Source organism: Callorhinus ursinus, unplaced genomic scaffold, assembly GCF_003265705.2.
Source record: "Callorhinus ursinus isolate GAN/ISIS: 27379988/994484 unplaced genomic scaffold, GSC_fseal_2.0 scaffold4, whole genome shotgun sequence".
Lineage (NCBI taxonomy): Eukaryota > Metazoa > Chordata > Mammalia > Carnivora > Otariidae > Callorhinus > Callorhinus ursinus.
In genome coordinates this window covers 3,371,790-3,393,119 of record NW_027397066.1, presented here as the reverse complement: position 1 = coordinate 3,393,119, position 21,330 = coordinate 3,371,790, and the positions used below count along the sequence as shown (strand labels likewise).

The 21,330-nt window shown below is 59.8% G+C and overlaps 1 protein-coding gene across 27 annotated transcripts in view; it reads right to left on the bottom strand.

Annotated features, from left to right (window-relative positions):
- ABLIM2 (actin binding LIM protein family member 2) overlaps positions 1-21,330 on the bottom strand; it is a 141,457-nt gene that overhangs the window by 44,161 nt on the left and 75,966 nt on the right. For 19 of the 27 annotated variants that reach the window (XR_012377827.1, XR_012377828.1, XR_012377830.1 and 16 more), the window contains 5 exons: positions 19,393-19,451; positions 12,389-12,466; positions 5,454-5,600; positions 2,985-3,017; positions 1,249-1,369 (listed from right to left, as the gene is read on the bottom strand). Coding sequence is in view for 19 of the 27 variants with exons in the window: in XM_073891366.1 (XP_073747467.1) it covers positions 1,249-1,369; positions 2,985-3,017; positions 5,454-5,600; positions 12,389-12,466; positions 19,393-19,451 (438 nt within the window). In the remaining 8 variants the exon portion in view is untranslated. The remainder of the gene's footprint in view (positions 1-1,248; positions 1,370-2,984; positions 3,018-5,453; positions 5,601-12,388; positions 12,467-19,392; positions 19,452-21,330) is intronic. The other 8 variants (XR_012377832.1, XR_012377833.1, XR_012377834.1 and 5 more) reach the window with 1 other exon arrangement.

The window sequence follows — 21,330 nt, the reverse complement described above, 5'->3', positions numbered from 1 at the left end:
TGGAGAGCTGCTGGCTGGACCCAGGCGAGCGTGCACCTGACGGGCACCTGGCCCCATCCCACTGAGATATGCGTCTTGGCTCTCGGAGGTGAGCACCTGGCCAGGCACGGCCCACAAGCCTGGGTGACCCAAAATACGGTGCTCGGGGGTCAGGAGAGGGGCCTTCAGAGAGGGCGCTTGGGGAGCCTGACTGCCCTTCACCCCTCACTCACCTGCTCGCCTGCTCGCTCATCAGTCATTCATTCATTCGTTCACTCACACACTCATTCACTCACTCACTCACTGGCTCACTCATTCGCTCACTCACACACTCATTCACTCACACACTCACTGGCTCACTCACACACTCATTCACTCACTCACACACTCACTGGCTCACTTACTCACTCACTGATTTATCCACTTTCCACTTATTGAGCAGGATGTTCCAAGAACATTGCAGGTAGTCAATGAAAATAACTTTGCAAATGAATGAGTTGATTTTTCCACAAAGGCTGCGAAAATTAGAGCTGTAGCCCGTGGATGTGGAAATGGAGCCATGCAGCAGCTGGCCAAGGAGGAAGCAGCTTGGAAAAATCCCTCACAAAGGCAGTGTGTGCATGGAGTGTTCCTGGGGCTTTGACACACCGAGGGTAACAATGAGTTTTCGAAGCTAAGGGTGAGCAATACACAGCTGGGTGCCAGGCAGGAAAGGAGGTGGGCTAGGGGTAGAGAGCACCCTGCCCCGGGTGTCTCCTTGCCAGGAGGGCACAGTAAGCCCTCACCAATGTTCCCACGGGGATGGCTGTCTTCAGGGCCACCATCCCAGCTACAGGTGAAGAGTGTCAATAGATATTCTCGCTACTTTTTGGCCACTGACCTTGCCCTCATAGCTCAAACCCCCCCAGACCCACATGCGCCTGGGACTCACGGACCTCTGGTCTCCCACATTTATGCTCCTTTAGCTTCCTGACATCTCCTGTGACTGAAACATTTCGAAGCGCTCAGTGCTGCTCGTGTGTTTCCCCAGACGGCTCCTCCAACCAGCAGGGTAACCAGCTGCCTCCGCAGCGGTCCTCCCCTCCCAGACACGAGGGGCCGACCTTCGTGGACACATGACCCGGCCAGGCTCTCCCATCACCCGCTGACCATCCCACACCCGGCCCGTCATTTTTCCAGTTGTGTAAAGGAAGAGACAAAGTCAGAAGAGGGAAAGCAGCCAGAGGTACAGCTTCATCCGGGGTCAAAGAAGCCACGGGGGCAAAGTACCTGGACGGCTGTAGTGTTGGGGCGACCGTGAGGTCGGCGTGTAGCGCCCGAGGCTGACTGACCCAGTGGAGCTCGGGCTGGAGGTCCGGCACTGCTTGTACGAGCGGTCATCCTGATCCCCCTGGGAGGGAAGATGGCCCGGTGAACGGTGGAGCTGAGGGCGCTGCCCACCCCCCACGCATTCGCCCTCCTCCTGGCGGTTGCCCTCTGGACCAGAGAGGCTGACTCAACGTGGCCCCAGGACGAAATCCTCCGCATCCACCAGGGCAGCCCCGAGGAGCCAGGTAGGGGCCAGGCCTCGTGGCGACACCGCCCGTGGCCTGAGCACATCCCCAGTGCCCCCAGATCCCAGAAGGCAGAGTCTCCATCAGCCCCTCCCTACGACTGGGCTCTGGAAGAGGGGTGGTGGAGGCACTGGTTTCCCCCGGCACCCCTCAGCGCCCCTCCTGCCCCATCCTCCCCAGCACCCAAGCTCCTTACAACCACGACATTTTGAGATCTTCAAGAACCATGAGATTCTGCATTCTCCCCCCGCCTACCACCCAAGGGGGGCTCCCACGTGTGGGGTGGCCCAGTTGAGTCAGACCCACAAGCGCTGGCCCACGAGACTCCATTCAAGCAGGATGAGCAACGGCTGGGAGCAGTCAGAGCAGGCGACAGGTGGCGTGAGATGGCATGACACCATGGCGCAGGGGAAGGGCAGGTTGTTGGGCCCGCCACGGCGGGGCACGCTGGCCAGAGTCCTGGGACGGCCCAGTCCAGCAGCCCGCTGTGGGGGTATGCTCCTGCTTTGCCCCTGAGGCCAGCACAGGGGTAAGCACAGGAGAGGGGAGAGTCTGGGTTTGGACCTCGTGGCTCTCATGCTTTCTGAGCCGACCTTCTGCCTCCGAAGGCTTGTCCTTCGGCAGAACCCACTGAACCACTGTCCCTAACACCTGCCCGTGCCCCCACCTCCATGCTGGGCTCAGGCCGGTTCCCGTGCTGGGATCACACCCACCAGCTGTCACCTGGCTTCGTTCTGAGCCCACCTGGCCCATCCCCACCCACGGCGATGGGTGCTCTCTCCCCGGGGTGGCGGCATCTCTGGGCATCCTCCGCACAGCCCCACTGGCCAGTTTCTACCCCACGGGCACTCCTTCTCCTCGCTTAGCCTGTCCGAGGGCCTGGCCGGCCACATGTGGTTTTCGAAGCTCGGCACTGATGGCCACTCGCCCGGTCTGGTGGGCACATTCCTGAATCCGAGGGTTCGATGCCCATGCAGATGGGAGTCTGGTGGGCACCTGTCCATACCACTGAGTGGCTCTCGGAAATAGGAAGACAGAGCTGCGGACTATAAATGTTATTTGATAGAGAAATGCTCTCGGAATATCCGTCTGAGAGGATCTGGGTGCTCCATATGTCCCACTCAGAGCGGCGTGAGGTGGGCCCAGGCTAACCTGGGCTCCTGGGTGCTTTCTCTACAGGAAGCCACGAGCCAGACCTCGAGAGAGCCATGTCCCACGTGTCTGCCACTGCAGGGCCGACGGGTACACCACAGAAGCATGCAGATGAGACGTGATTATAAAAATAACCAACACCAAGGATGGCATTTCAGGCCACCGAGGACCATGGCCCCATGACCCAGATGGTCAAGAGCCTCAGAGGCCCTTCTGGGGGTGCCGTGGGCGGTTATGTTTATAACCCAGGTGGCAGCACCATGAGCAGGAGGGGGCGTTGGCTGGGGGGCAGGGGGTTACCTCCGTCGGCGTTGGTGAGAGTACCTGCGGTGACTGTGGATACAATACACAGAGTGGCCTGTTAGGTCGCTGGGGGTGGGGGCAGAAACAGCAAAGGGCCCAGACGCGTCCTCATGCCCAGATCCTCCTCCACACGGGAAAGGAACCCCACCACGAGACATGACGCAGGGTTCCAGAACCTTCTTTTTGGAGAAATACGGTCAATGGCACCCCAAGAAAGGGGTCCCCAGGACAACTCTTGGGGCCAACCCTGGAGTGTGCCTCCACAACGGCCCACCCTGACACCCGCTGCTCCCTCGCGAGGACATATTTTCCAAAAGGAAGACCATCAGTTTGGGGTGGGGGATGACAACATCCTCTGAGCCCGGCAGCCTTGGTTTGCCCCAGAGTGGAGAGACGAGGGGCCCAGAGAAAGGAGGGCAGTTCAGGGCCTCGGGGTTTGGGGATCCCCCCTCTCTGCAGAATGGAAAGGGAGAGTGTCCCCCAATCCTCCCATTTCATGGAACGGGAGGCTAAGGCTCAGAGAGGTGAAGGCAGGACCCCGAGCCTCCAGCGCGTTCTTTTCCCCGCTGGACTCCCACTCTGGTGGCCAGTGGCCGGAAGGCTGCCGTTCCAGAGAAGCGGGCAGAGCCACCCAGCCCTGAGGCCAGCGTCTGCTCAACTCAGTGCCCCGACCCTCCTTCTGGGGCTTCCCTGTCCCCACCCCATCATTTGCCCACAGAAGGGTCCGCACGGAGACCACCACCACGCAGGCTCCCGCCAGGCTGCGGCAGGGCCTGGATATAGGGGAGAGCCCTGGGGCTCCGAGATGGGGGGGCAAGGGGACTCTGACACCCCCGGGGGTGACGAAAGCCGGTGTGGAGGCCACGGTGGCCGGGGCTGGCTACCCCGGCCCAAGTGCCACCTCTGCCTCGGTGAGCTGCACAGCCCCGGGCCGGCACATCTGTCGCCCGAGCCTTGCGCCCTCATCTGCATCCTGGACACTCACTCCCGTGGCGCGGGGCCACGGGACATGGATACCCAGGAAAGCCCAGTGTCCGTGCAGAGTGAGCAGGCCAGAGGGGTGGGCGGCGACCCGGACGGTGGTGACACGGCTCGGCCACAGCAGTGTGACCTGCCAGGGGACGGAGGGAAGCACCCGTGGTTCACAGCGCGCCGCTGGAGGGGTGCACTTGCCCCACGCTGCTGTGCTCTGCTCGTGCGTGTGCCGACACTCCCAGCCCCGTGGGAGCAGGACTGAGGGGGACGACGCCCCACACCCACGTGCCCGCGTGGCCCTCCCCAGCCCAGGGCTCTGTGGCATTCTCAGCGAACCTACACACGGCTGAGGCCCTCATGAGCCAGTCTGCGCAGGAAATCTCAGGCTCCAACCAGGGAGGGTGGGGTGGCCCAGGGCTGCCAAGCGGGGGGGTGGGGAGCTTGAACCCAGGCCTCCAGATCTGGTTCCCGTGTCTTAGAGGAAGCATGAAGAGCAGCTAAGGAAACAGCCAGCAGGTGGTCTTTGGGGCAGAAAGGCCTGCATTTGTCTCGGCTCTGCTGCTCACTGCTGGGGGGAGCCTGACCAAGTCAGTGGACCTCTCCAACCCTCTTCAGTGCTGTCCACCAGAGCTCAGACCAGATGCTGGGTGATAAAGCCCCATGCATAGCTCGGGTACATGGTAGGTGGGGGCAGGTCGGGACCCCTCCCCGTCCCCCCTCTGAATGGGGCACGTCACCCACATCGTCAGGGTCCCGGGTGTCCCCTGCGGCACAAGTCAGCCAGGAGGGGCGCCTGCTGGCCGCTGAGCAAGCAAACGGGCGTCCTTGTCACCCTCCCGCCCTGCCTTATGTTCTGCAGCGGGGCCCAGCCTCTGTGACCACCAGCCCGCGGAGTGTGGCACCCCCGAGCCTCAGCCCCACTCCCAGAGAAGTGGACAGGAAGGCTCAGGGAGATGTGTGAAGGTCCTGGGTTCTCCTGCCCCGGGGGCGCACTGGTGCCCGGCCACCCACACGTGGACGGTACACACGCTCAGGCCACCAGCTGGCAAATCGCTCTTCCTACCTATCCTGGGCACCCACGGCCACACTCAAGTCTCAAGACCACCAAAGAGCAGGGAAAATCAACAGCGGACTCCACGTGAGATGGAGAGGAGCCGTGAGAACCAAGTCACTGGGGAAGGACACGCCCGAGGGACACCAGGGAATCCATCGTGTGTGGTCCAAACAGGTGGTCAAACCAGCGCAGGGGATTCATGAGACGGGGGGCAGGCCAGCTGCTGAGGACGGCAGCTTGCCTCCACACCAGCGTGTTTCCGAATTCCTCCCCCACCGAAGGAGACCCTCCGCGAGGGTGGGGGCAGAGCCCCTGGGGCCTCTTGAAAGGAGATGCGCGCAGGCCATCGGAGGGGATCACGGGAGGCCGGGGGTCAGAGGGGGCGGAAGTGGATGCGGCCCTTGCTGTGGGCACACCACCCGCCGCGGGGGCCGTACCTCGTGGCTGCTCTGCCTGCCCGCCGCAGAGTGGCTGATGTACGGCGAGTAGGAGATCATGTCGGGGCGGTCGATGTTGTAGATGGCCTTGCTTTTAGGAAGAGCAGCCAAGTCCCTGTAGTCGAGAATCTCATCGCCCAGCTTCGCCTGAGAGAGAACAGAGGGCACTGTACCCCACAGCCCAGAGGGCAGCAGGTGCTCTGGCGGCCGTGGGGACAGTGGGGCCCAGCCCAGGACCCAGGCTCCATGAAATGGGGTGAAGGGACAAAGGCACATGGCCAGGGAGTCCTCGTGGTCACGTGGGCCTGGGTCCCTCGGCCCCACCACGGAAGACCACAGAGTCCTAAGGAAGTGTATTCTCTGAGCCTCTACTCCTCTCAGATGGCCAAGTGGGACAGATGACTGCATAGGACAGCCCCAGGGTCAAAGAGGTAGAGCCTGTCACCTGTCTGGCACAGAGCCCAGCAGACACCGAGACTCAGCTGATGGCCTAAACATACCTACACACATCTATATATGCACACACACAAACCCATAGAAGCATGTAAACCACATATGTATGCATAGAGGCAAATGCACACACATTTATATCAACATGCAAATACACGGATGCATATGCATAATACCGACCCACAAACACACATAACATGCATGTGCACATGCATACACACCCATGTGTGAGTACATGCAAATGAAAACACCCATATACAAACGCACACGTGCAACAAACACACGTGCACACACATGCATGCGTACCTAAAACACGTGCATATGCAGACAGGCACGTGTGTAGGCACTTTAAAGTCACACACACATATGCCTGTGTCTGCATGCAAACACACGTGCTCATGCATGTGCACGCATAAGACATGTACATGTGCACGTGCATTTAAATACACACCTAGTGGGCGCATGTCTGTATGCGCACATGAAGCACTGTGTGTACACTTACACACACACATGCACGTGCACATAGAGAGCGTGCCTACGACAGAGCTAGTATATGCACTTACACACCTCTACCCACTCACTCCCACTGCCAAATGCTAGCACGCACACTTGCACAACTGGTATACGTCCACACCCCCTCACACACCCACACTTGCAGGCACACCACACACTCACTCTCCCACCCACCACTGCACACTAGCACATATGCTCACACACACTCCCACACCAATCCACATTCACACCCCTCATGCCCCCGAACTCACACCCACACATGGAACACATGCACATGCACACACTGCCATGTAATAGCACACGCTTGCACACATAATCACACTCACCCAAACCACCACACACTCACACACGTACTCGCACTCACACACGGTTGTGCACACACATTTGAGCTATAGCAGCAAAGGGCCCGGCACTGGCCTGGCTGGCTGGGATAGGACTGCAGACGGGGCTCGACCGCACCTGGCCCACGGCAGGTGCTCACGGGTGATGCACACGGAGCCATTGCATGTGCTCAGGTGAGGGCCACCTGACCACCCGCTCTCCTGCATCGCCTTCCCTGCGTCGCCCCACCGCTCCGGCCTACTGCCCCCACCCTGCCGCTCCTCCCTGCTCCAGGGGGATGCAGAGGGCATGTGGCAGGCTGAAACAGGTCCCTGAGCACAGCAGGACCACAGCCACACAACCCTCAGCTACCACAGCAGGAACCATCATCTGTGTCAGTACCCGTGTTCCTGCTGTGGCTGCCACCGTTCCCCTCCGTCCCGGAGCGGACACATGTGGTCACCTCTTCCCCACCATGCCCCCGCTCTCAGCAGTAATCTCAGCCTGGCCTTACCGGATGTCAGGCTGCCCCCACCAGCTTGGCTCTACCTGAACCCCAAGGGAAGCTTCTGCTCAACCCCAGCGTCCCCCAGTGACCGGGCCAGGGCCGGCGTGGGCCCACACTCCTCTCTGTGGTGGGACTAGCTGTCCCTTTCCAGACCAGGCGGCTCTGGTCCAGGCCCTCGGTGCTCACATCTAGGCCTGGCAAGAGCGTCCGGGGGCGTTCCTGCTGCACTTGCTCCGAACGGACCTCGCCGACAGAGGCTGCTAGCACTGTGAGCTCTTCCCTGGGATGGCCTTGACCTAAGCCTTTTATTATCCACTCACCAAAAACTCACGACAAGCCCGTGACGGGGAGCACCCACAGTTCCTTCCCTTCACAGATGCAGAAAGCAGAGCCCAGAGAGGTTAGGTAGCTCACCCAGAGTCACACAGCCAGGGAGGGATGGGGTGGGAAGAGGCCCGGGTTGTCGGACTCCAGAGCCGGGCTCCCCACCATGGCCCTCCTCTGGAGCTCCAGCTCCGGCACACTGTCCTCCAGCTCAAATCCTCCGGCAGGGTCTCCGGGCGGGCGACGCAAGCCCTCACTGCAGTCCCCAAATGCAGGGTTGACATTCCCGGCCCACTCCCCCTGAGGTATCTCCTCCCTGTGCCCCCAGCACGCCAGGCTCAGCCTTGGGTTCAGTAGCCCCAGCCCACCTCCCCTAGGAAGCCTTCCCTGACCACCCGACTCCAAGGCTTTCATGAGCTGGTGGGTGCTCTTGGGGTGAATGCTGCCATTTGTGACATAGGGTGAGAGAGGGAACGTCCGTCTGATGTCTCAGACCTCTGACTCTTCCCTGTGGAGCCCTGGGCAGGGTTCAGAAGACCTGAGTTCAAATCCTAAGTCTGTCATTTGTAGTCAGGTTGGGCCCTGATCAGAATTTCTGAGCAGTTCCTAGGGCCTCTTGTGCACCTGCTTATGCTAGTGGCCCACCCCTCTGCCCATATGGTCTACCACGGTGAGCTCATTGCGGCTCCCCGGCCGTCTGGAGCCTGACGGCTCAGCACCTGCTGCTCTCTCTCCCAGGCCTCTTTGCCCTCTTACCCGCTGGTTCTTCCAGACTCAGTCCAGGTCTCCCTCTCTGAGAGACCGTCCCCGCTCCCCTCCACCATTTGGGTTGGATGCTTGTCTCCTTTAAGTGAAAGTGCTGATGTTGGTTGGTGCACCAGTCTCCCCTTCTCTGGGGCTGGTGGTTTCTGGGGGTCCATGACTCGATCTGATTCACTACAGAGTCCCTCTCCCTAACTCCATGCCTGGCATGTCCTTGGGACATGCTTGCCAAACTGAAGTAAAATCCATGGGGCATTTGCCAAAATCAGGTGGATTCTCTGGACCATTTTACAAGACGAGACTACCACCTACATCTTGCCCACCTTCTGGATTTCATGAGCCTCAAATTAAAGCTGACACTGGAATGAGGGGCTGGGTGGGGCCTGCATTCACAGGTCTCTGCACAGGTGGACCCCCTTCCCTGCCTCAGACCCTGCTATGATCAGAGCATCGCCCATCTGCGGATGTCAGCCCACTGAGCACGGATCAGCGAGCCCTGGGTTAGCCCCTGCGGATCCCCAAACGGCACGGATCAGAGAGGTGGCCTGAGGGCACCAACACCGCTCACGCCTGCCCTGGACAAGTGGCTCTGCTCCCAGCTCCTCAGCATCTGCCCTGCGCAGGAGGCGCACAGATCCATTCCCTCCCACTGCTGGCCTTGGGGCGGTTGCCATGACAACGGGCTACGCTCTAATTGGCGGAAGGCCACTGGGACGTGTATATGTTCCCGTGATTTCTCCTTGCTTTTTTCTCTCCATACTCCGTCCAGCATGATAAACGATAATAACATGTGGCCATCGACGACAGTAGAGTTACAACAAGCTCTCAGTAATAATACACTGTAATGTAATAATGCTGATTTTCTGCTTTGCCTAGTTACTGATTTACTGCCATGCTGAAGAAAGGTTACAAACACAATATTCAGCATGACCTCATTTGGGTTAAAAAAAAATACAGCGCAAAGAGACCTAGGGGCGTGCTGCCCCATATGAGTGGTGGCTACTCTGGGTGGTCGGATAGCGCGTGGTATTCATCTTCTCCTGCGCTGCTGGGCTGCCCGGCAGCTGGGATCCTTCCAAAGCTGCAGCAGGGATCAGGGGCCCCCTCTCGAGGCCCAGCACCGAGCACGGTGTCAGGCACGCAGTAGGCGGAGAGACGAGAGAAAAAGCAGGGCAGAGCCCTGAGAGAGGACTCACGCCCCCTCGGTGAAGGAGTTCCGTGGATGTGCACCGACTGGGTGCTCACACCACCCTGATTTGGGGGGGGGGGGCGGACAGCCGGGGGCTCTGGCCCGTGGCCTGCCTGGCACCCAGGAGGGTGCTTGGAGCCCACGTGTTGCTACAGGACGTGTGTGCTCTTGGGCGGGGGCTCCGAGGCTTCGCGCTGTGATGCAGACGACTTTCTGCAGGTCTCTGAGCGGCATCTGAGACGTGGCTGCAGCGACGCGGGGAGGCAGGGGGAAGAGGGGGAGGGGTGCGGGGTGCATCGAATGTTCCACTGCACACCATCATGGGGCCTTTCAAGAAGCCGTGACCGCAGTGGCTAGCGTCACCGCTCAACACACGGTCACTACAGTACCTCGGTCCTTGTCAAACGCCAGATCATTTAAAAGAGGAGCTCACGCCTAGTGAGCGGTCACCATGTGCCGTGTGGCCACAGCGGCCACAGAAGCCGGGCCCCCCACTAAGCGCTCCACTGACCTTGTCTCACTGAAGTAACAGGAATCATAGTTAAGATCTTTCACGACATTGACGGCACTGTAGGCTGCATTACGTCCTGCCAAGTCCGTATTTTGAAGCCCTCACCCCGGGGGCCTCAGGTGGGACTGTGTTTGGAGATGGGGTCTCTTTCCAGAGGTGAGTAAGTGAAATGAGGTCACGAGGGTGGACCCCGATCCCATCAGACTCGTGACCTTAGAAGAAGAGACTAGGACGCAGACATGCACAGAGGGACGACCCCATGAGGACCCAGGAGAAGACTTCAAGCCAAGGAGGGAGGCCTCAGGAGAGCCAGCCCTGCCCACACCCGGATCTCAGGCTCCCAGCCTCCCGGACGTGGAGAGAACGCATTTCTGTGGTCGGAGCCACCCGCCCTGAGGGATTTACTTGCTACGGTGGCCGAGCTACGAGCGCAGATGTCATACCGATCATCATCGCAGTGAGCATTTGCAAAGTCCTCCCTCTGGCCCAGGGCTGCACTCAGGGCTCCCACGCTGTCCCTCCACGGGCCCTGGACAGCAGGTACTGTGGGTCTCCTCTGGTACAGGTAAGCTCTCAGAGGCTCAGAGAGGTTCACTCCTCACCCAAGGGCACACAGCTGGTCTGATGACTTCATAACCCCTTTCTGAGCCTCTGAGTGCACATTCCCAAAGGGCCATGCTGCGATTCACCTCGGGGCTCATGATCATCACGTTCCCCCAAGGACTAGAGTGCATGGTATTGTTACCCATCAGAATTAGGGTCAGGAATGACTCTGCATCCAACTAGTATGAGTGAGATTCAGGGCTGAAAAGGTGTCAGGAAGAGCAAATCCAACCCCCACTGTGTGAGAGAAAGCAGAGGTCCTGACCAGGTGGGAAGGGGATGGGAGAAGTGACGTGTGCCCCAAGACACCTGCTGTTCTTTGCAGTGGCCCAGCCAGGCCCAGACACCCAGTCCAGGGCCTGCCCTCCCCCAGCCTGCACTTAGAGCCTCAGACTCTTCCCCAGACAATGAACTTTGGCACTCACAGGTAAATTAGCAAAAACACCTCCCACTGCCGAACCTGCAGTCCAGAGGTCATTGCTATCAAAGAGCTCCCGATCACTTTATACTTGTATGTGCACACACACATGCCCCTATGCACATGTACACACCCACACCCACACACACTTGTACACACACCCATATGCACACACACTTGCACACACACTTGTACACACCTGTACACGCACACCCACACCTATATGCACATGCACATATACACCCATATGAACACACACCCACATACACATGTACACACACGGACGCACACACCTATATGCACACACACTTGTACACACCTGTACACACACCCGTGCACACACACCCATATGCACAGACTTGTGCACACCTGCACACACACCGTGCACACACCCGGGCACACACACCTATATGCACACACATACACATGTACACACGTGTACACCCCCACACACCCATATGCACACACATGTACACACACCCATACGCACACAGCTTGTACACACCTGTACACACACCCGTACACACACACCCATATGCACACACATGTACCCACCTGTACACACACCCATGCGTGCGCACACCTGCACACACACTTGTACACACCTGCACACACACACGTACACACCTGCACACACACGTACACACCTGTACACGCACCCGTGCACACACCCATATGCACACACACTTGTACACACCCACACACGCACCCATATGCACACACACCCGTATGCAACACACTTGTACACACCTGTACACACACACCCTTACGCGCACACACATACACTTGTACACACACCCATATGCACACATGCCTATATGCACACACACACTTGTACACACATATACCCCTTTTTGCGCACATGTGCACACATACACATACACTCTTTAATGAAAATGGGATCATGTAACATTATCTTTAACACGCTTCTTGTAGGAACACGTTGGAAACACTTCCCAGGTTAACAGGTGCAGATCTGCACCGCTTCTGGCAGCGCCTGCCCAGTCCTACATGAGCCTGAGTATTAGTTATTCAGACAAGCCCTAGCTGTGGGGCAGGGACGCAATACTGATTTGACAGCCCTGTGGACCACAGTTGTGAGCACATCTCTTTGGGCACCATCACTGTGTAACCAGGTAGTCCCCGGGTGGCACGACAGTCCTCACCGAAGTCTCTCAGTTAACCTCCAAAAGTCTGCAGCGGCCGGTGCCCTGTGGTGGGGCAAGAGTGCCGGCCCCACACCCTGACACCTGAGGACACCCCAGCCCCCAAGGGCACCCCAGCAATGACCCAGGCCCGGACCGTCCACCACCGGCCTCCCCACTCTCCAACTCACATAGATCACGCGGCTTGGAGACCCCGAGGTGCTGGAAGCAGGTACAGAAATGATGCTCTCGGAAGAGCTTCTGGTTTCCTGGAAAGGAGACAGGAGGAGAATGAAAGCAGAATATGTCGATGCCAGAACCTTCCAGATGCAATTATCACAGGTCACACTCCAACAGAAATGCCAGTTATGAGACTTTTTTTTTTTTTGGCAGGTTGAAAGAATTCTTAAAATAAACACACAGGCTCGAATGAGCCGCTGGAAAGCTATAATCAGACAGACACAGCAGGCGACACGGGCTGCAAGCATAGCAGCCAGCTCTCTGCACGGCTGGAAATGCTCCGATGATCACCCGGCTTGCACGCGCGGAAATTATCTGTGTTTTCGAGGACAGAGCAAGTGATGCATTTTCAAGTGGTTCTGTGCGCTCCGGTAGCAAAGGCCACCCTTTTACCCAGAATGTTGCTGCTCAAAGGTATTATTTTCCACCTAGATCATGGGGGTGGGGGTGATTGCTCATTCTAGCAGCCTGGTCCTCCACTCTTGGACTCCGCGGCCACATCTGTGACCTGCTCCTCGAACGTCCACCCCATCCCTCCTCCCCCAACTACATCTCCTGCTTCACCCCAGGGGACGGTTTCCCGGGCCCCCTCCTCTGTCCCCTGCATTGGGGCCACCCATCCCTGAATGGACACCCTCCTTCTCCAGCTCCAGCTCTATGCCTGCATCTCTCCCCACCTGTAGGGTGTGACTTGGCGGCTGCCCACCCCGCCTGATCCAGCCTCCACCCCTGCCTGGACCACCCACTGCCTGGCTTTCCCATGCCTCCCCAGCCAAGGACGGGGACCTGCCTTCCCACCCCGCGACAGCTCCCCCTGGCTGCCTCCTCTCTTGCCGCCATCCCTCTCGGTGGCCCGCGCCCCCTGCAGTGGTGTCAGCAGCCTGGGAAGGGCCACGTTACAGGCCGAATTACGTCTCCTGAAACTCATATGTTGAAGCCCTCACCCCTAGCACCCCAGAATGTGACCCTGTTTGGAGAAAGGACATTTAAAGATGTAATTAAGGGAAGATGAGGTCACTAGAGTGGGTTCTGATCCAAGCTGACGGGGGTCCTCAGAAGAAGAGGGGATCAAGACACAGACACGCACAGAGGGACGCCCGTGTGAGGACACAGGAGAGGGCAGCCGTCTACATGCCACGGAGAGAGGCCTTGGAAGGAACCAACCTGCCCGCATGCTGAGCCAGGACCCTCAACCTCTGGACTGGGAGAGAATACATTTCTACTAGTTGAGGGACCAGCCTGCTGCATTTTATGCAGTGGGCCCAGGACACTATCCTGGGCCGTGGAGCCCTCCCCTCCCAGCTGGAGGACCCCCAGCTCCTCCCTCACTCAGCAGGATAGCAGCAAGCACAGCACATCGGGAGCAGACGGGAGGCCTCCAAGGCCCCAGGGAACCTGATTGCGGCCCTGGTTGTGCATCTGGGGAGGAAAGAGAAGACGGAGAGAGTGTGATGCTCGGGGTCACCTCCTCACTCGCCCACGCATCAGTGCTGGTCTGTCACGTGGGGGCCACCCATGCTCCCAGTGAACGGCCAGCTTCCTCCAGGACCAGGCATGGGGCCGCCCACTCCCCTTGGGGCCCGCCCTGCCTCCCAGGGCCCCGACTGTGCCCCAGCGCTGGACGGGGCACTGACCCAGGCCTTCCGAGGGCCAGTGGGACACAGCCTGACCCCACTGTGCAGTCTCGAGTCCTCAGCCTCCCCCAGGCCAGACACAGCTTCCCATACTGTTTGCAGAGAAGATCCCGAGACAGCTAACGGGCGTGTGTCTCTCCCAGGCCCTGTGTGCAGGTGGCCCATCTTGCCAGGCCCCAAATGAGGTCCGTACACATTTTCTACATTTGGAAAAGACCCTTTCAGTCTCTGCTTCCTTCTCTATAAAAGGGAAAACCTCCCTAAAGGGCACTTTCCCTTTCTGAGGATCCGACTGGAGCTATGACATGCTGGGGGCCCAGTGCTGGCAAATCATCTTGGCTGTTACTTCAGCTCAGCTTGGGCTCAGGACAGTCTGTAAAGCAGACTGACTCCGGGTGTTTTAAAGGCAAGGGGTGCCTAAGCGGCGTGACCCAAGGACTGCCCCGTGCCCGAGGAGCACCTCCCGGCCCAGGGGTGCCACCACCATGACCAGGGCGCTTGGGCTGCCTCAGTGGCCGCGGGGGCTGGCTGTGCTCCCCAGGGCAGCCCCAGCGGGCAGCCCCTCCCCTCTGTGCCCTGTCCCCAGACGGGAGGGAGCCGAGTTCTGGGAGCTTCCTCCAGGGCCCGGAGACCCGGCTTCCTCTCACTTTCTATCTGGACTCCAACACACCCAAAGGAGCCTCACAATTAATCAATACCCAGTTGTGTTCTCAGGGGCTTGCTCACACCCACCGAGACAGACGGGGCCGGGCTGCTCGCCCAGCCCCAGCACCATCCCCAGCCTGGCCCGGACAGGCACCGTCCTGTAACAGCGACTAGGGTACCTAGCCTTAAATGCAGAGGAGCGCGTATTGGACCCCTTGCACCGTGTCAGGGTGACTCGTATGTGACCCTGTGAGAACCGGGTTGCCCGTCTCAGGCATCTCTGCGCTCCACCAGCTAGCCAGAAGGCGCTCCGCAGGAGCTCAGTGGCTAGCCGTGTGTGGAACGGTCACATGACCCAACGACCAAGGATGCACCAGGTCCGCGCCCTCAGCGGACGCCCAGGGGCCATCCTCGTCCTGGGGAGTGGCCATGCTCCCGGGGGATGCAGTCAGGGAGGACAGAGGGCCCTCCCTCTCCCAGCCTGTCATTGCAGGGATCCCGGCGCTGGCCTGTCCTGCTGGAGAGGAACTCGGAGGCACAGACCGACGTGGTCCTTTAGGTCCCAGAGCCTGGCAAGGGGGGGCACTTGTTAAATGACTGGTTACTGGTCAGTTAATGGTGAATTAGCTGTTGTCTGGATTACCAGGTAGCGGTAGAACCAGCTCCACCTGGGGGCTGCTTTCAGAGAGAGTTAGCGACGCCCGCACCACCTCTGCTGCATTTCTCAGGGGCCGGCCTCGGCGAGCGGACCCGGGGCTGACCCGGAGCTGACCTGGGACTCGCTGTTTCATGCTCCTTAACCGGCTTGCACCAAATGAACAGTACAGGAAAGTACAGCTCCGTCGTCCTGTCTTGCAGGCCAGGAGCAGCCAGTCCAGCCGGGAGAACTATCTGGAAGGGGACCCGTGTGCCAGCCCCGTCTGCTCACTGCCGGCCCCACCCTGGGTCTGTTCTCACTTCTCTGAGACAGGGCAGGCTCTGAGGGGCCGGAGGGAGGGAGGGAGGGTGAAACGCAGGACAAGCCGGCATGACCGGGGCCTGGATCCTGTCCCAGGACACACAGGGCAGGCCCTGTGTGCGCCAGCCTCGGGCACAGCACCAAGGAGGCAGCTCTTCTCAAGGGACGGCCTCAGCACCAGACGTTCCCGGGGCGTCTGCAGAGACAGAGCCCAGGAAGCCAGGCCTGGCTGTGCAATGACCCTTTCCTCCTTCCCTGTCCGGCATTCAGACGACCTCCCTACCTCTGGGCCCGTGACCGCGGTCATGGCGGGCTGACCTCTGGGCTGAGAGCAGAGGGGCCTGCTGCTGCCAGGCCTGGCCAGAGCTGGGCTCCCTGCAGGCCCCGAGGCCAGCTCCACGGCCGGCTCCAGAATCCAGGGGCAGGGCTGGCCGTTCCGACCTGTCCTTGAGGGGGCCGGCCGCGGGCCTGAGTCCGCCTTTCTCACCCGGCCATTCTCAGGGAGATGGGCCTGGAGGCTTCTCAGCACGTGGGCTCCCTCCAGGTCCCTCCGGCAGGCCCTCGGGTTGGGATTCGGGGAGGGGACCACCGACAAGTGTCAGGACCCTGCAGTCACTTCTAGGTCAGGGATGCTTCCTGGCTCATCTCTGAGGCCTGGAGTAGCCCGGGGGCGGTTATAGAGGGGATCGGGAGCTATGTCAGCCATGGGAGACCAGGGTGCCCCTGCCACTTACCGTGACCCAGGTCATGTACATGACCAGCTGGGCATTTCCTGCCCTCCACGAGCACATGAGCATGCCCACGCCTGCGAACGTATTACCACATGCGACCACAGGCACTCCGAGCCTGATGTGACTAAGGAGCCTGAGGTGGGAGGTCACTCCCGATGACGTGGGTGGGCTCCCTGGGATCTCAGGGGAGGGGGGCACGGGGGAGGGGGCCAGGGCACAGGTGGTGACAGAGGCAGGGTCAGGAGCAGACCGTGCGGCCTCCAGACCCGGGAACGGCGGGCGAGAAGTTTGTTCCTGGAGCTTCCAGAGCGAGCACGACCCCACCCACCCATCCTCAACTTCCGGCCTCCGGAAGGAAGGGAGTACATCTGTGGTTCTTTAAGCCACTAAATGTGTGGTCATTCGTCACAGCAGCCCCAGGAACAAATACAGTCACCAGCTTCCTCCCGTAGTCTCCATGCTCTGCGTCCCTGGAGCTGGGAGGTTGGCTGTCACGTGGATCTCATGTTCACACAGCTTCCCACCCCCCCAGCACTGGGCGTGGGACGGGGCTCATCTTGCACATGCTCAGTGCGAGCACCCTGGGCCCCCTGGCAGTGGGGGGCCTCGGGGCCCAGGCAAGGGGCGGCAACCGTGGTCCCAGAGATGGAGGAGCAGGGGCAGGGGGAAGGTGGGGCAGGCGCCCTCGGCCCCAGTCCCAGTGTTCTAGAATTCGGGCTACAGTTCTGCGGATTCAGCCCAGCTGGTGGCAGGTGTCACGTGTGTGTCTGGGGAGCAGTGGGCCTGGTCACCGGATCCCCCCCGAGGTCCCTTCCCAGGCTGTGGGGCTTCCTGTGCCCCTTGCTTCCTTTTGCATGGTCTGAGAGGATACTCGGGTGAATGAGGATCAGACACAGGTGTGGCCTAACCCAGGGTGCAGGGGCCACAGACCTGCCCTAGAGCCCCTTGCCCCTGCCCTGCAGCTCCTGCTGCTCCCTGTACCCCGGGGCTGGGACGCCCGGGCCTCCAACCCTCAGGGCCCCTCCCTGTCTGCACCCCCAGGCCCGTGGCTTGAGCAGCATCCAGCTGGAGGTCTGTGCCCACCATGGCTAACGCGGGGGCTCTCCAGGCCAAGCACGCCTTCTCTCTGTGGGCATCAAAGGGGACCCTCTGAACCTGGATTAAACCAGAGGCCTGTGTAGACACTTGAGGACTCTGAGCAAAGCAACCGGCACCGCTTGAGAAATAAGGTCACAGAGGAAGGGCAGGGCTGGCCCTAGAGAGGCGGGCCCAGCCTGGTGTCCGCAGAAAGGGGTTGAGCAACAGCGTGAGGCTGTCGCAGGTGAGGGGAGGCCTGGAGGACACAGAGGAGGTGCCTCTTCTCCAAGGAGCCCTCCTGCCCCGGCCCAGGGCCCCCCGGTGCTCAGGTCCCCATGGCCGTCAGACGTGACGTGCGTGTGTGCCCCCCATGCCCAGAGCATGTGGGGGCAGGACTCCATCACCTCTCTGCCCTGGGCCAAGAGCAGGGCCTGGCACAGCCAGAGGCTTGGTGAGGTTGTGCTGAATACCTGAGGGTGTGCCACGAGAGATGCATGGGAAGCGGGGGCTTCCAAACCCACCGGAAGCAATTTCTAAGGGAAATGGGGGTTGTCCCTCTGCTGGCGTCCTTCAGCGCAGGCCTATTGAGAGTTTGCCGAACTGGGTTGGGACCCACCCGTCCGCGGGGGCCGGTATGGGGGGAGGGTCTCCTCCACCAGCCAACATCCCTGTGAAGCTCAGAGGCCCAATCTGTGGGGTCTCCCTCCAGCCCCACGAGAAATTCCCAAAACCTGCTAGTTCTGGGGATGGGCCCAGCCTGGGCTTGCTGATAGGGCTGTGTCCACGCTGTAGAGCTAAGGGTGAGGGGTCTGTCCGCCCTGCCCGGGGCCCTGCCTCCAGGACCGCCAAGTCTCATCCTGCAGGCTTAGCTCCGACCCCATTTCCTCCGGAGGCCTTTCCTGACCGTGCATCCTGCCTCCCCTCCTCCCGTCCACTGGTGTCCTCGGTCTCCCACCACCAGCCTTCGCTGCCAATTTGCTTGTGTAGGGGTCAATTTCTGTCTCTCCCTGGAACGTCAGTCCCGAGAGGACAAGGTCTGTGCCCACCTCCTTCCTCACCTGTGCCTGGCGCCCAGCTGGGCCTCTGAGCGGTAGAGAATTTGGCCTCGCCCAGAGAGACATCTGGCCTGCACCCTTGACCCTGGAAGGTGATCTGTGTCCACTGTCAGAGTGTCCGTTCATGGAGGGGGTTAACCACACCCAACAGTCTTAGGATGGGGCCCGGCCACACTGGAGAGACCAACCGTGTGATCTGGGGTGGTCTAGGGTCATGCCACCTGGACCTAGTGAAATCAGCACTATGGCCATCAGTCAGTCAGTCAGTCAGTCAGTGGAGCCCCAGTGAGATCTCTGGACACAGAGCTGCCCTGCTGGGCAATACTCCGGGCATGCGGTCCTGCACGGGCCGGCAGGTCCCCCGTCCAGTCTCCAGGGCAGAGGAGCAGCTCTGTGTCTGGCCCCCTCCCAGACCCTGCGCCACACGCCTCTGTCTTCGGCTCATTCCACGCATATCCTCTCCCGTGATAAACCCCAACCGTGACTATCACAGTTTTCGGGGAGTCTGTGAGTCCTTCCCACGAATGACTGAGACTGATCACAATTTGGGGCCCCTCAACCTTGCAGTTGGTGTCCCAAGTGTGGACGGTCTGGGGACAGTTTGGAGACCCGCTCATGTCATAGCTGTCCCCAAACTTTTGCAGCCCTCATGCCCTCTGGACCCACGGAGAGGTCTGCGGGCCAGGACAGGGAGGCCCCGAGACGTCCCGCCCCACCTTGCACCGTCCTCAGCACCCCCAGGCCTCATGACACCTGGCCCGTGGCCTCGTGTGACCGGCCAGCGAGCCGTCAGATGCGGGTGACGGCACACGGGCGCCAAAGAACGCACTGGAGCAAGGAGTAAATTCCACCAACCTTGTTTTTGTCTTCAGTTCTGGCTGCTTGTCGGCACGCCGGGTGCCAGATGGAGGAACCTGCGGACAGACCCCCAAGAGGGAGGGCTCAGTGTTACTTCCCACGATGCAGACACTGTGCAGGGAGTCAGAAGTGGGGAGCTGGTAGTCCACACGCGGACGCTCTGCTGGAGGGGGTGCTGGGTCTCGGGCCAGCAGATGGCCGCCTGGCTCCAGGGGCTCATGGCCCAGTTTGGGGGGCCGGGGATGTACAATGAACGGGAAACGCATCACTGTGAGCCCTGGGGACACCCGGGGTGCCCAGAGGAGGCTTCTTGGAAGAGGGGTGTCAGGTGGCTTCTCGTTCAGAGGTGGAGGAGAGAGGACAGGCTGCCCGTGGCTGCGGGGGGAGCAGCCAGGCCCAACCACGGGCACGGCTGGGGCTGGGGCCAGAGCTGGGGTGGGAACCAGCCTCGGGAATGGGAATGAGGCTGGGGGGCAGGAGGGGGAGGCTCAGGTGGGAACCGGGCAGTGGGGTGAAGAGCAGGGCCGGGGGCACGAGGCTCCAGCCCCGAGCCTGACTCTCTCACTGACTCCCTGGGTCCTGAGACCGATCCTGCCTCAGTTTCTTCAGCAGCCAGTGTGGCCCCGCCACCCACGCCAGCATCCAGCACCATCAAGGTAACAAGAGCACCAAGGGCCCCCCGTGCCCCGCCCTTTCCTCATTCGAACTCAGGTTCTCCAGGTGTCAGATTTTCCCCATCTGCAAACAGGGCTGATAACGTTCCTCGCTCATCAGGCCAGTGGGAGAATTCGATGAGGTAAATCTGGGGTAATAACACACCGGAACGGTGCCTGGTGGACCGTGGCATAGGCGTTCGCTCTATTACCGCAGTATGTCCAGTGCGGGTGGGCTTGGCGCGTGTCAGCCCTCCCTGCGCCCCATCTTTCGGGGCCCGGAGCACCTGCTCTCCCTCCGGGGCCTCCCTGGATCTCAGCCTGGCCCCTCGCCCCCTTGGCCGCCGCAGCTCTGTGTCTAGGTTTATACCCCATCAAGGAGGGGGCTGTGCCTGTTCCGTGCCCCCCCCCACCCCGCCCAACAAGCCACACAGGGCCTGGCACGTGAGAGGCACTTAAAAGTGTGTGTGAAGGAAAGAGCGACGTCCTATTTCTTGCTTGCAAAGCCTTCCAGATCGCATGAACTAATGGCCAGGAGGGCAGTTTATTACTGCCTCGCTCTGGCAAAAAGTCTGCATCAGCCCGGAGCTCCTGGGGAGACCACGATTTAGGGTGTGTGTGTGTGTGTAAAACATTCATTTTTGACAACTATGATTACCAAAGTAATAGGTAAGTCATTGATATTCCTTATTAAAGAAGACACCAAACAAAGTATAAATAAGAAAATTAAAACCGCCTATAACCTCTGAGCCATTCTGCTCGGGCAGCTTTTTAGCATTCCCGTGCATTTTTCAGAGAATGTGGATAATGTTGTACATAGTTTTATGTCCTACGATTTTTGTTTAAAGTGTCTAGAACGTTTCCCCCATGTAATTAAATATCAGAAGCACAACCGTGAGGGCCATGCAACATCCCACCACATGCCCTGTGGCGTGGTGGATTAGAGAGGCGGATAGAGAGGAGGATTTATCCGTCCCTCGCACGCTGGTTGCAGTGTTTTATTTCTAAAGTCACGTTGGCGGGGGTGGGGGGGTCCCATGGCACGCAAGTCCCAGCACACCCCTGTCATTCACTTAAGGACTTCCTAGAAATGGAGTCGTGTGGACATTAAGGCTCTTGATGCATTCTGACAATTTCCCAGTTTTTGCCACACCGGCCAGGTAGGAGGCCCATTTCCTTGATTCCTCACAATGGGGACACGACCTTCCTTTTAGTCCTTGTCAACCCAATGGGGGAAAGTAGTATCTAATTATTTATCTAATTATTCTCTTCATCTGGGTCT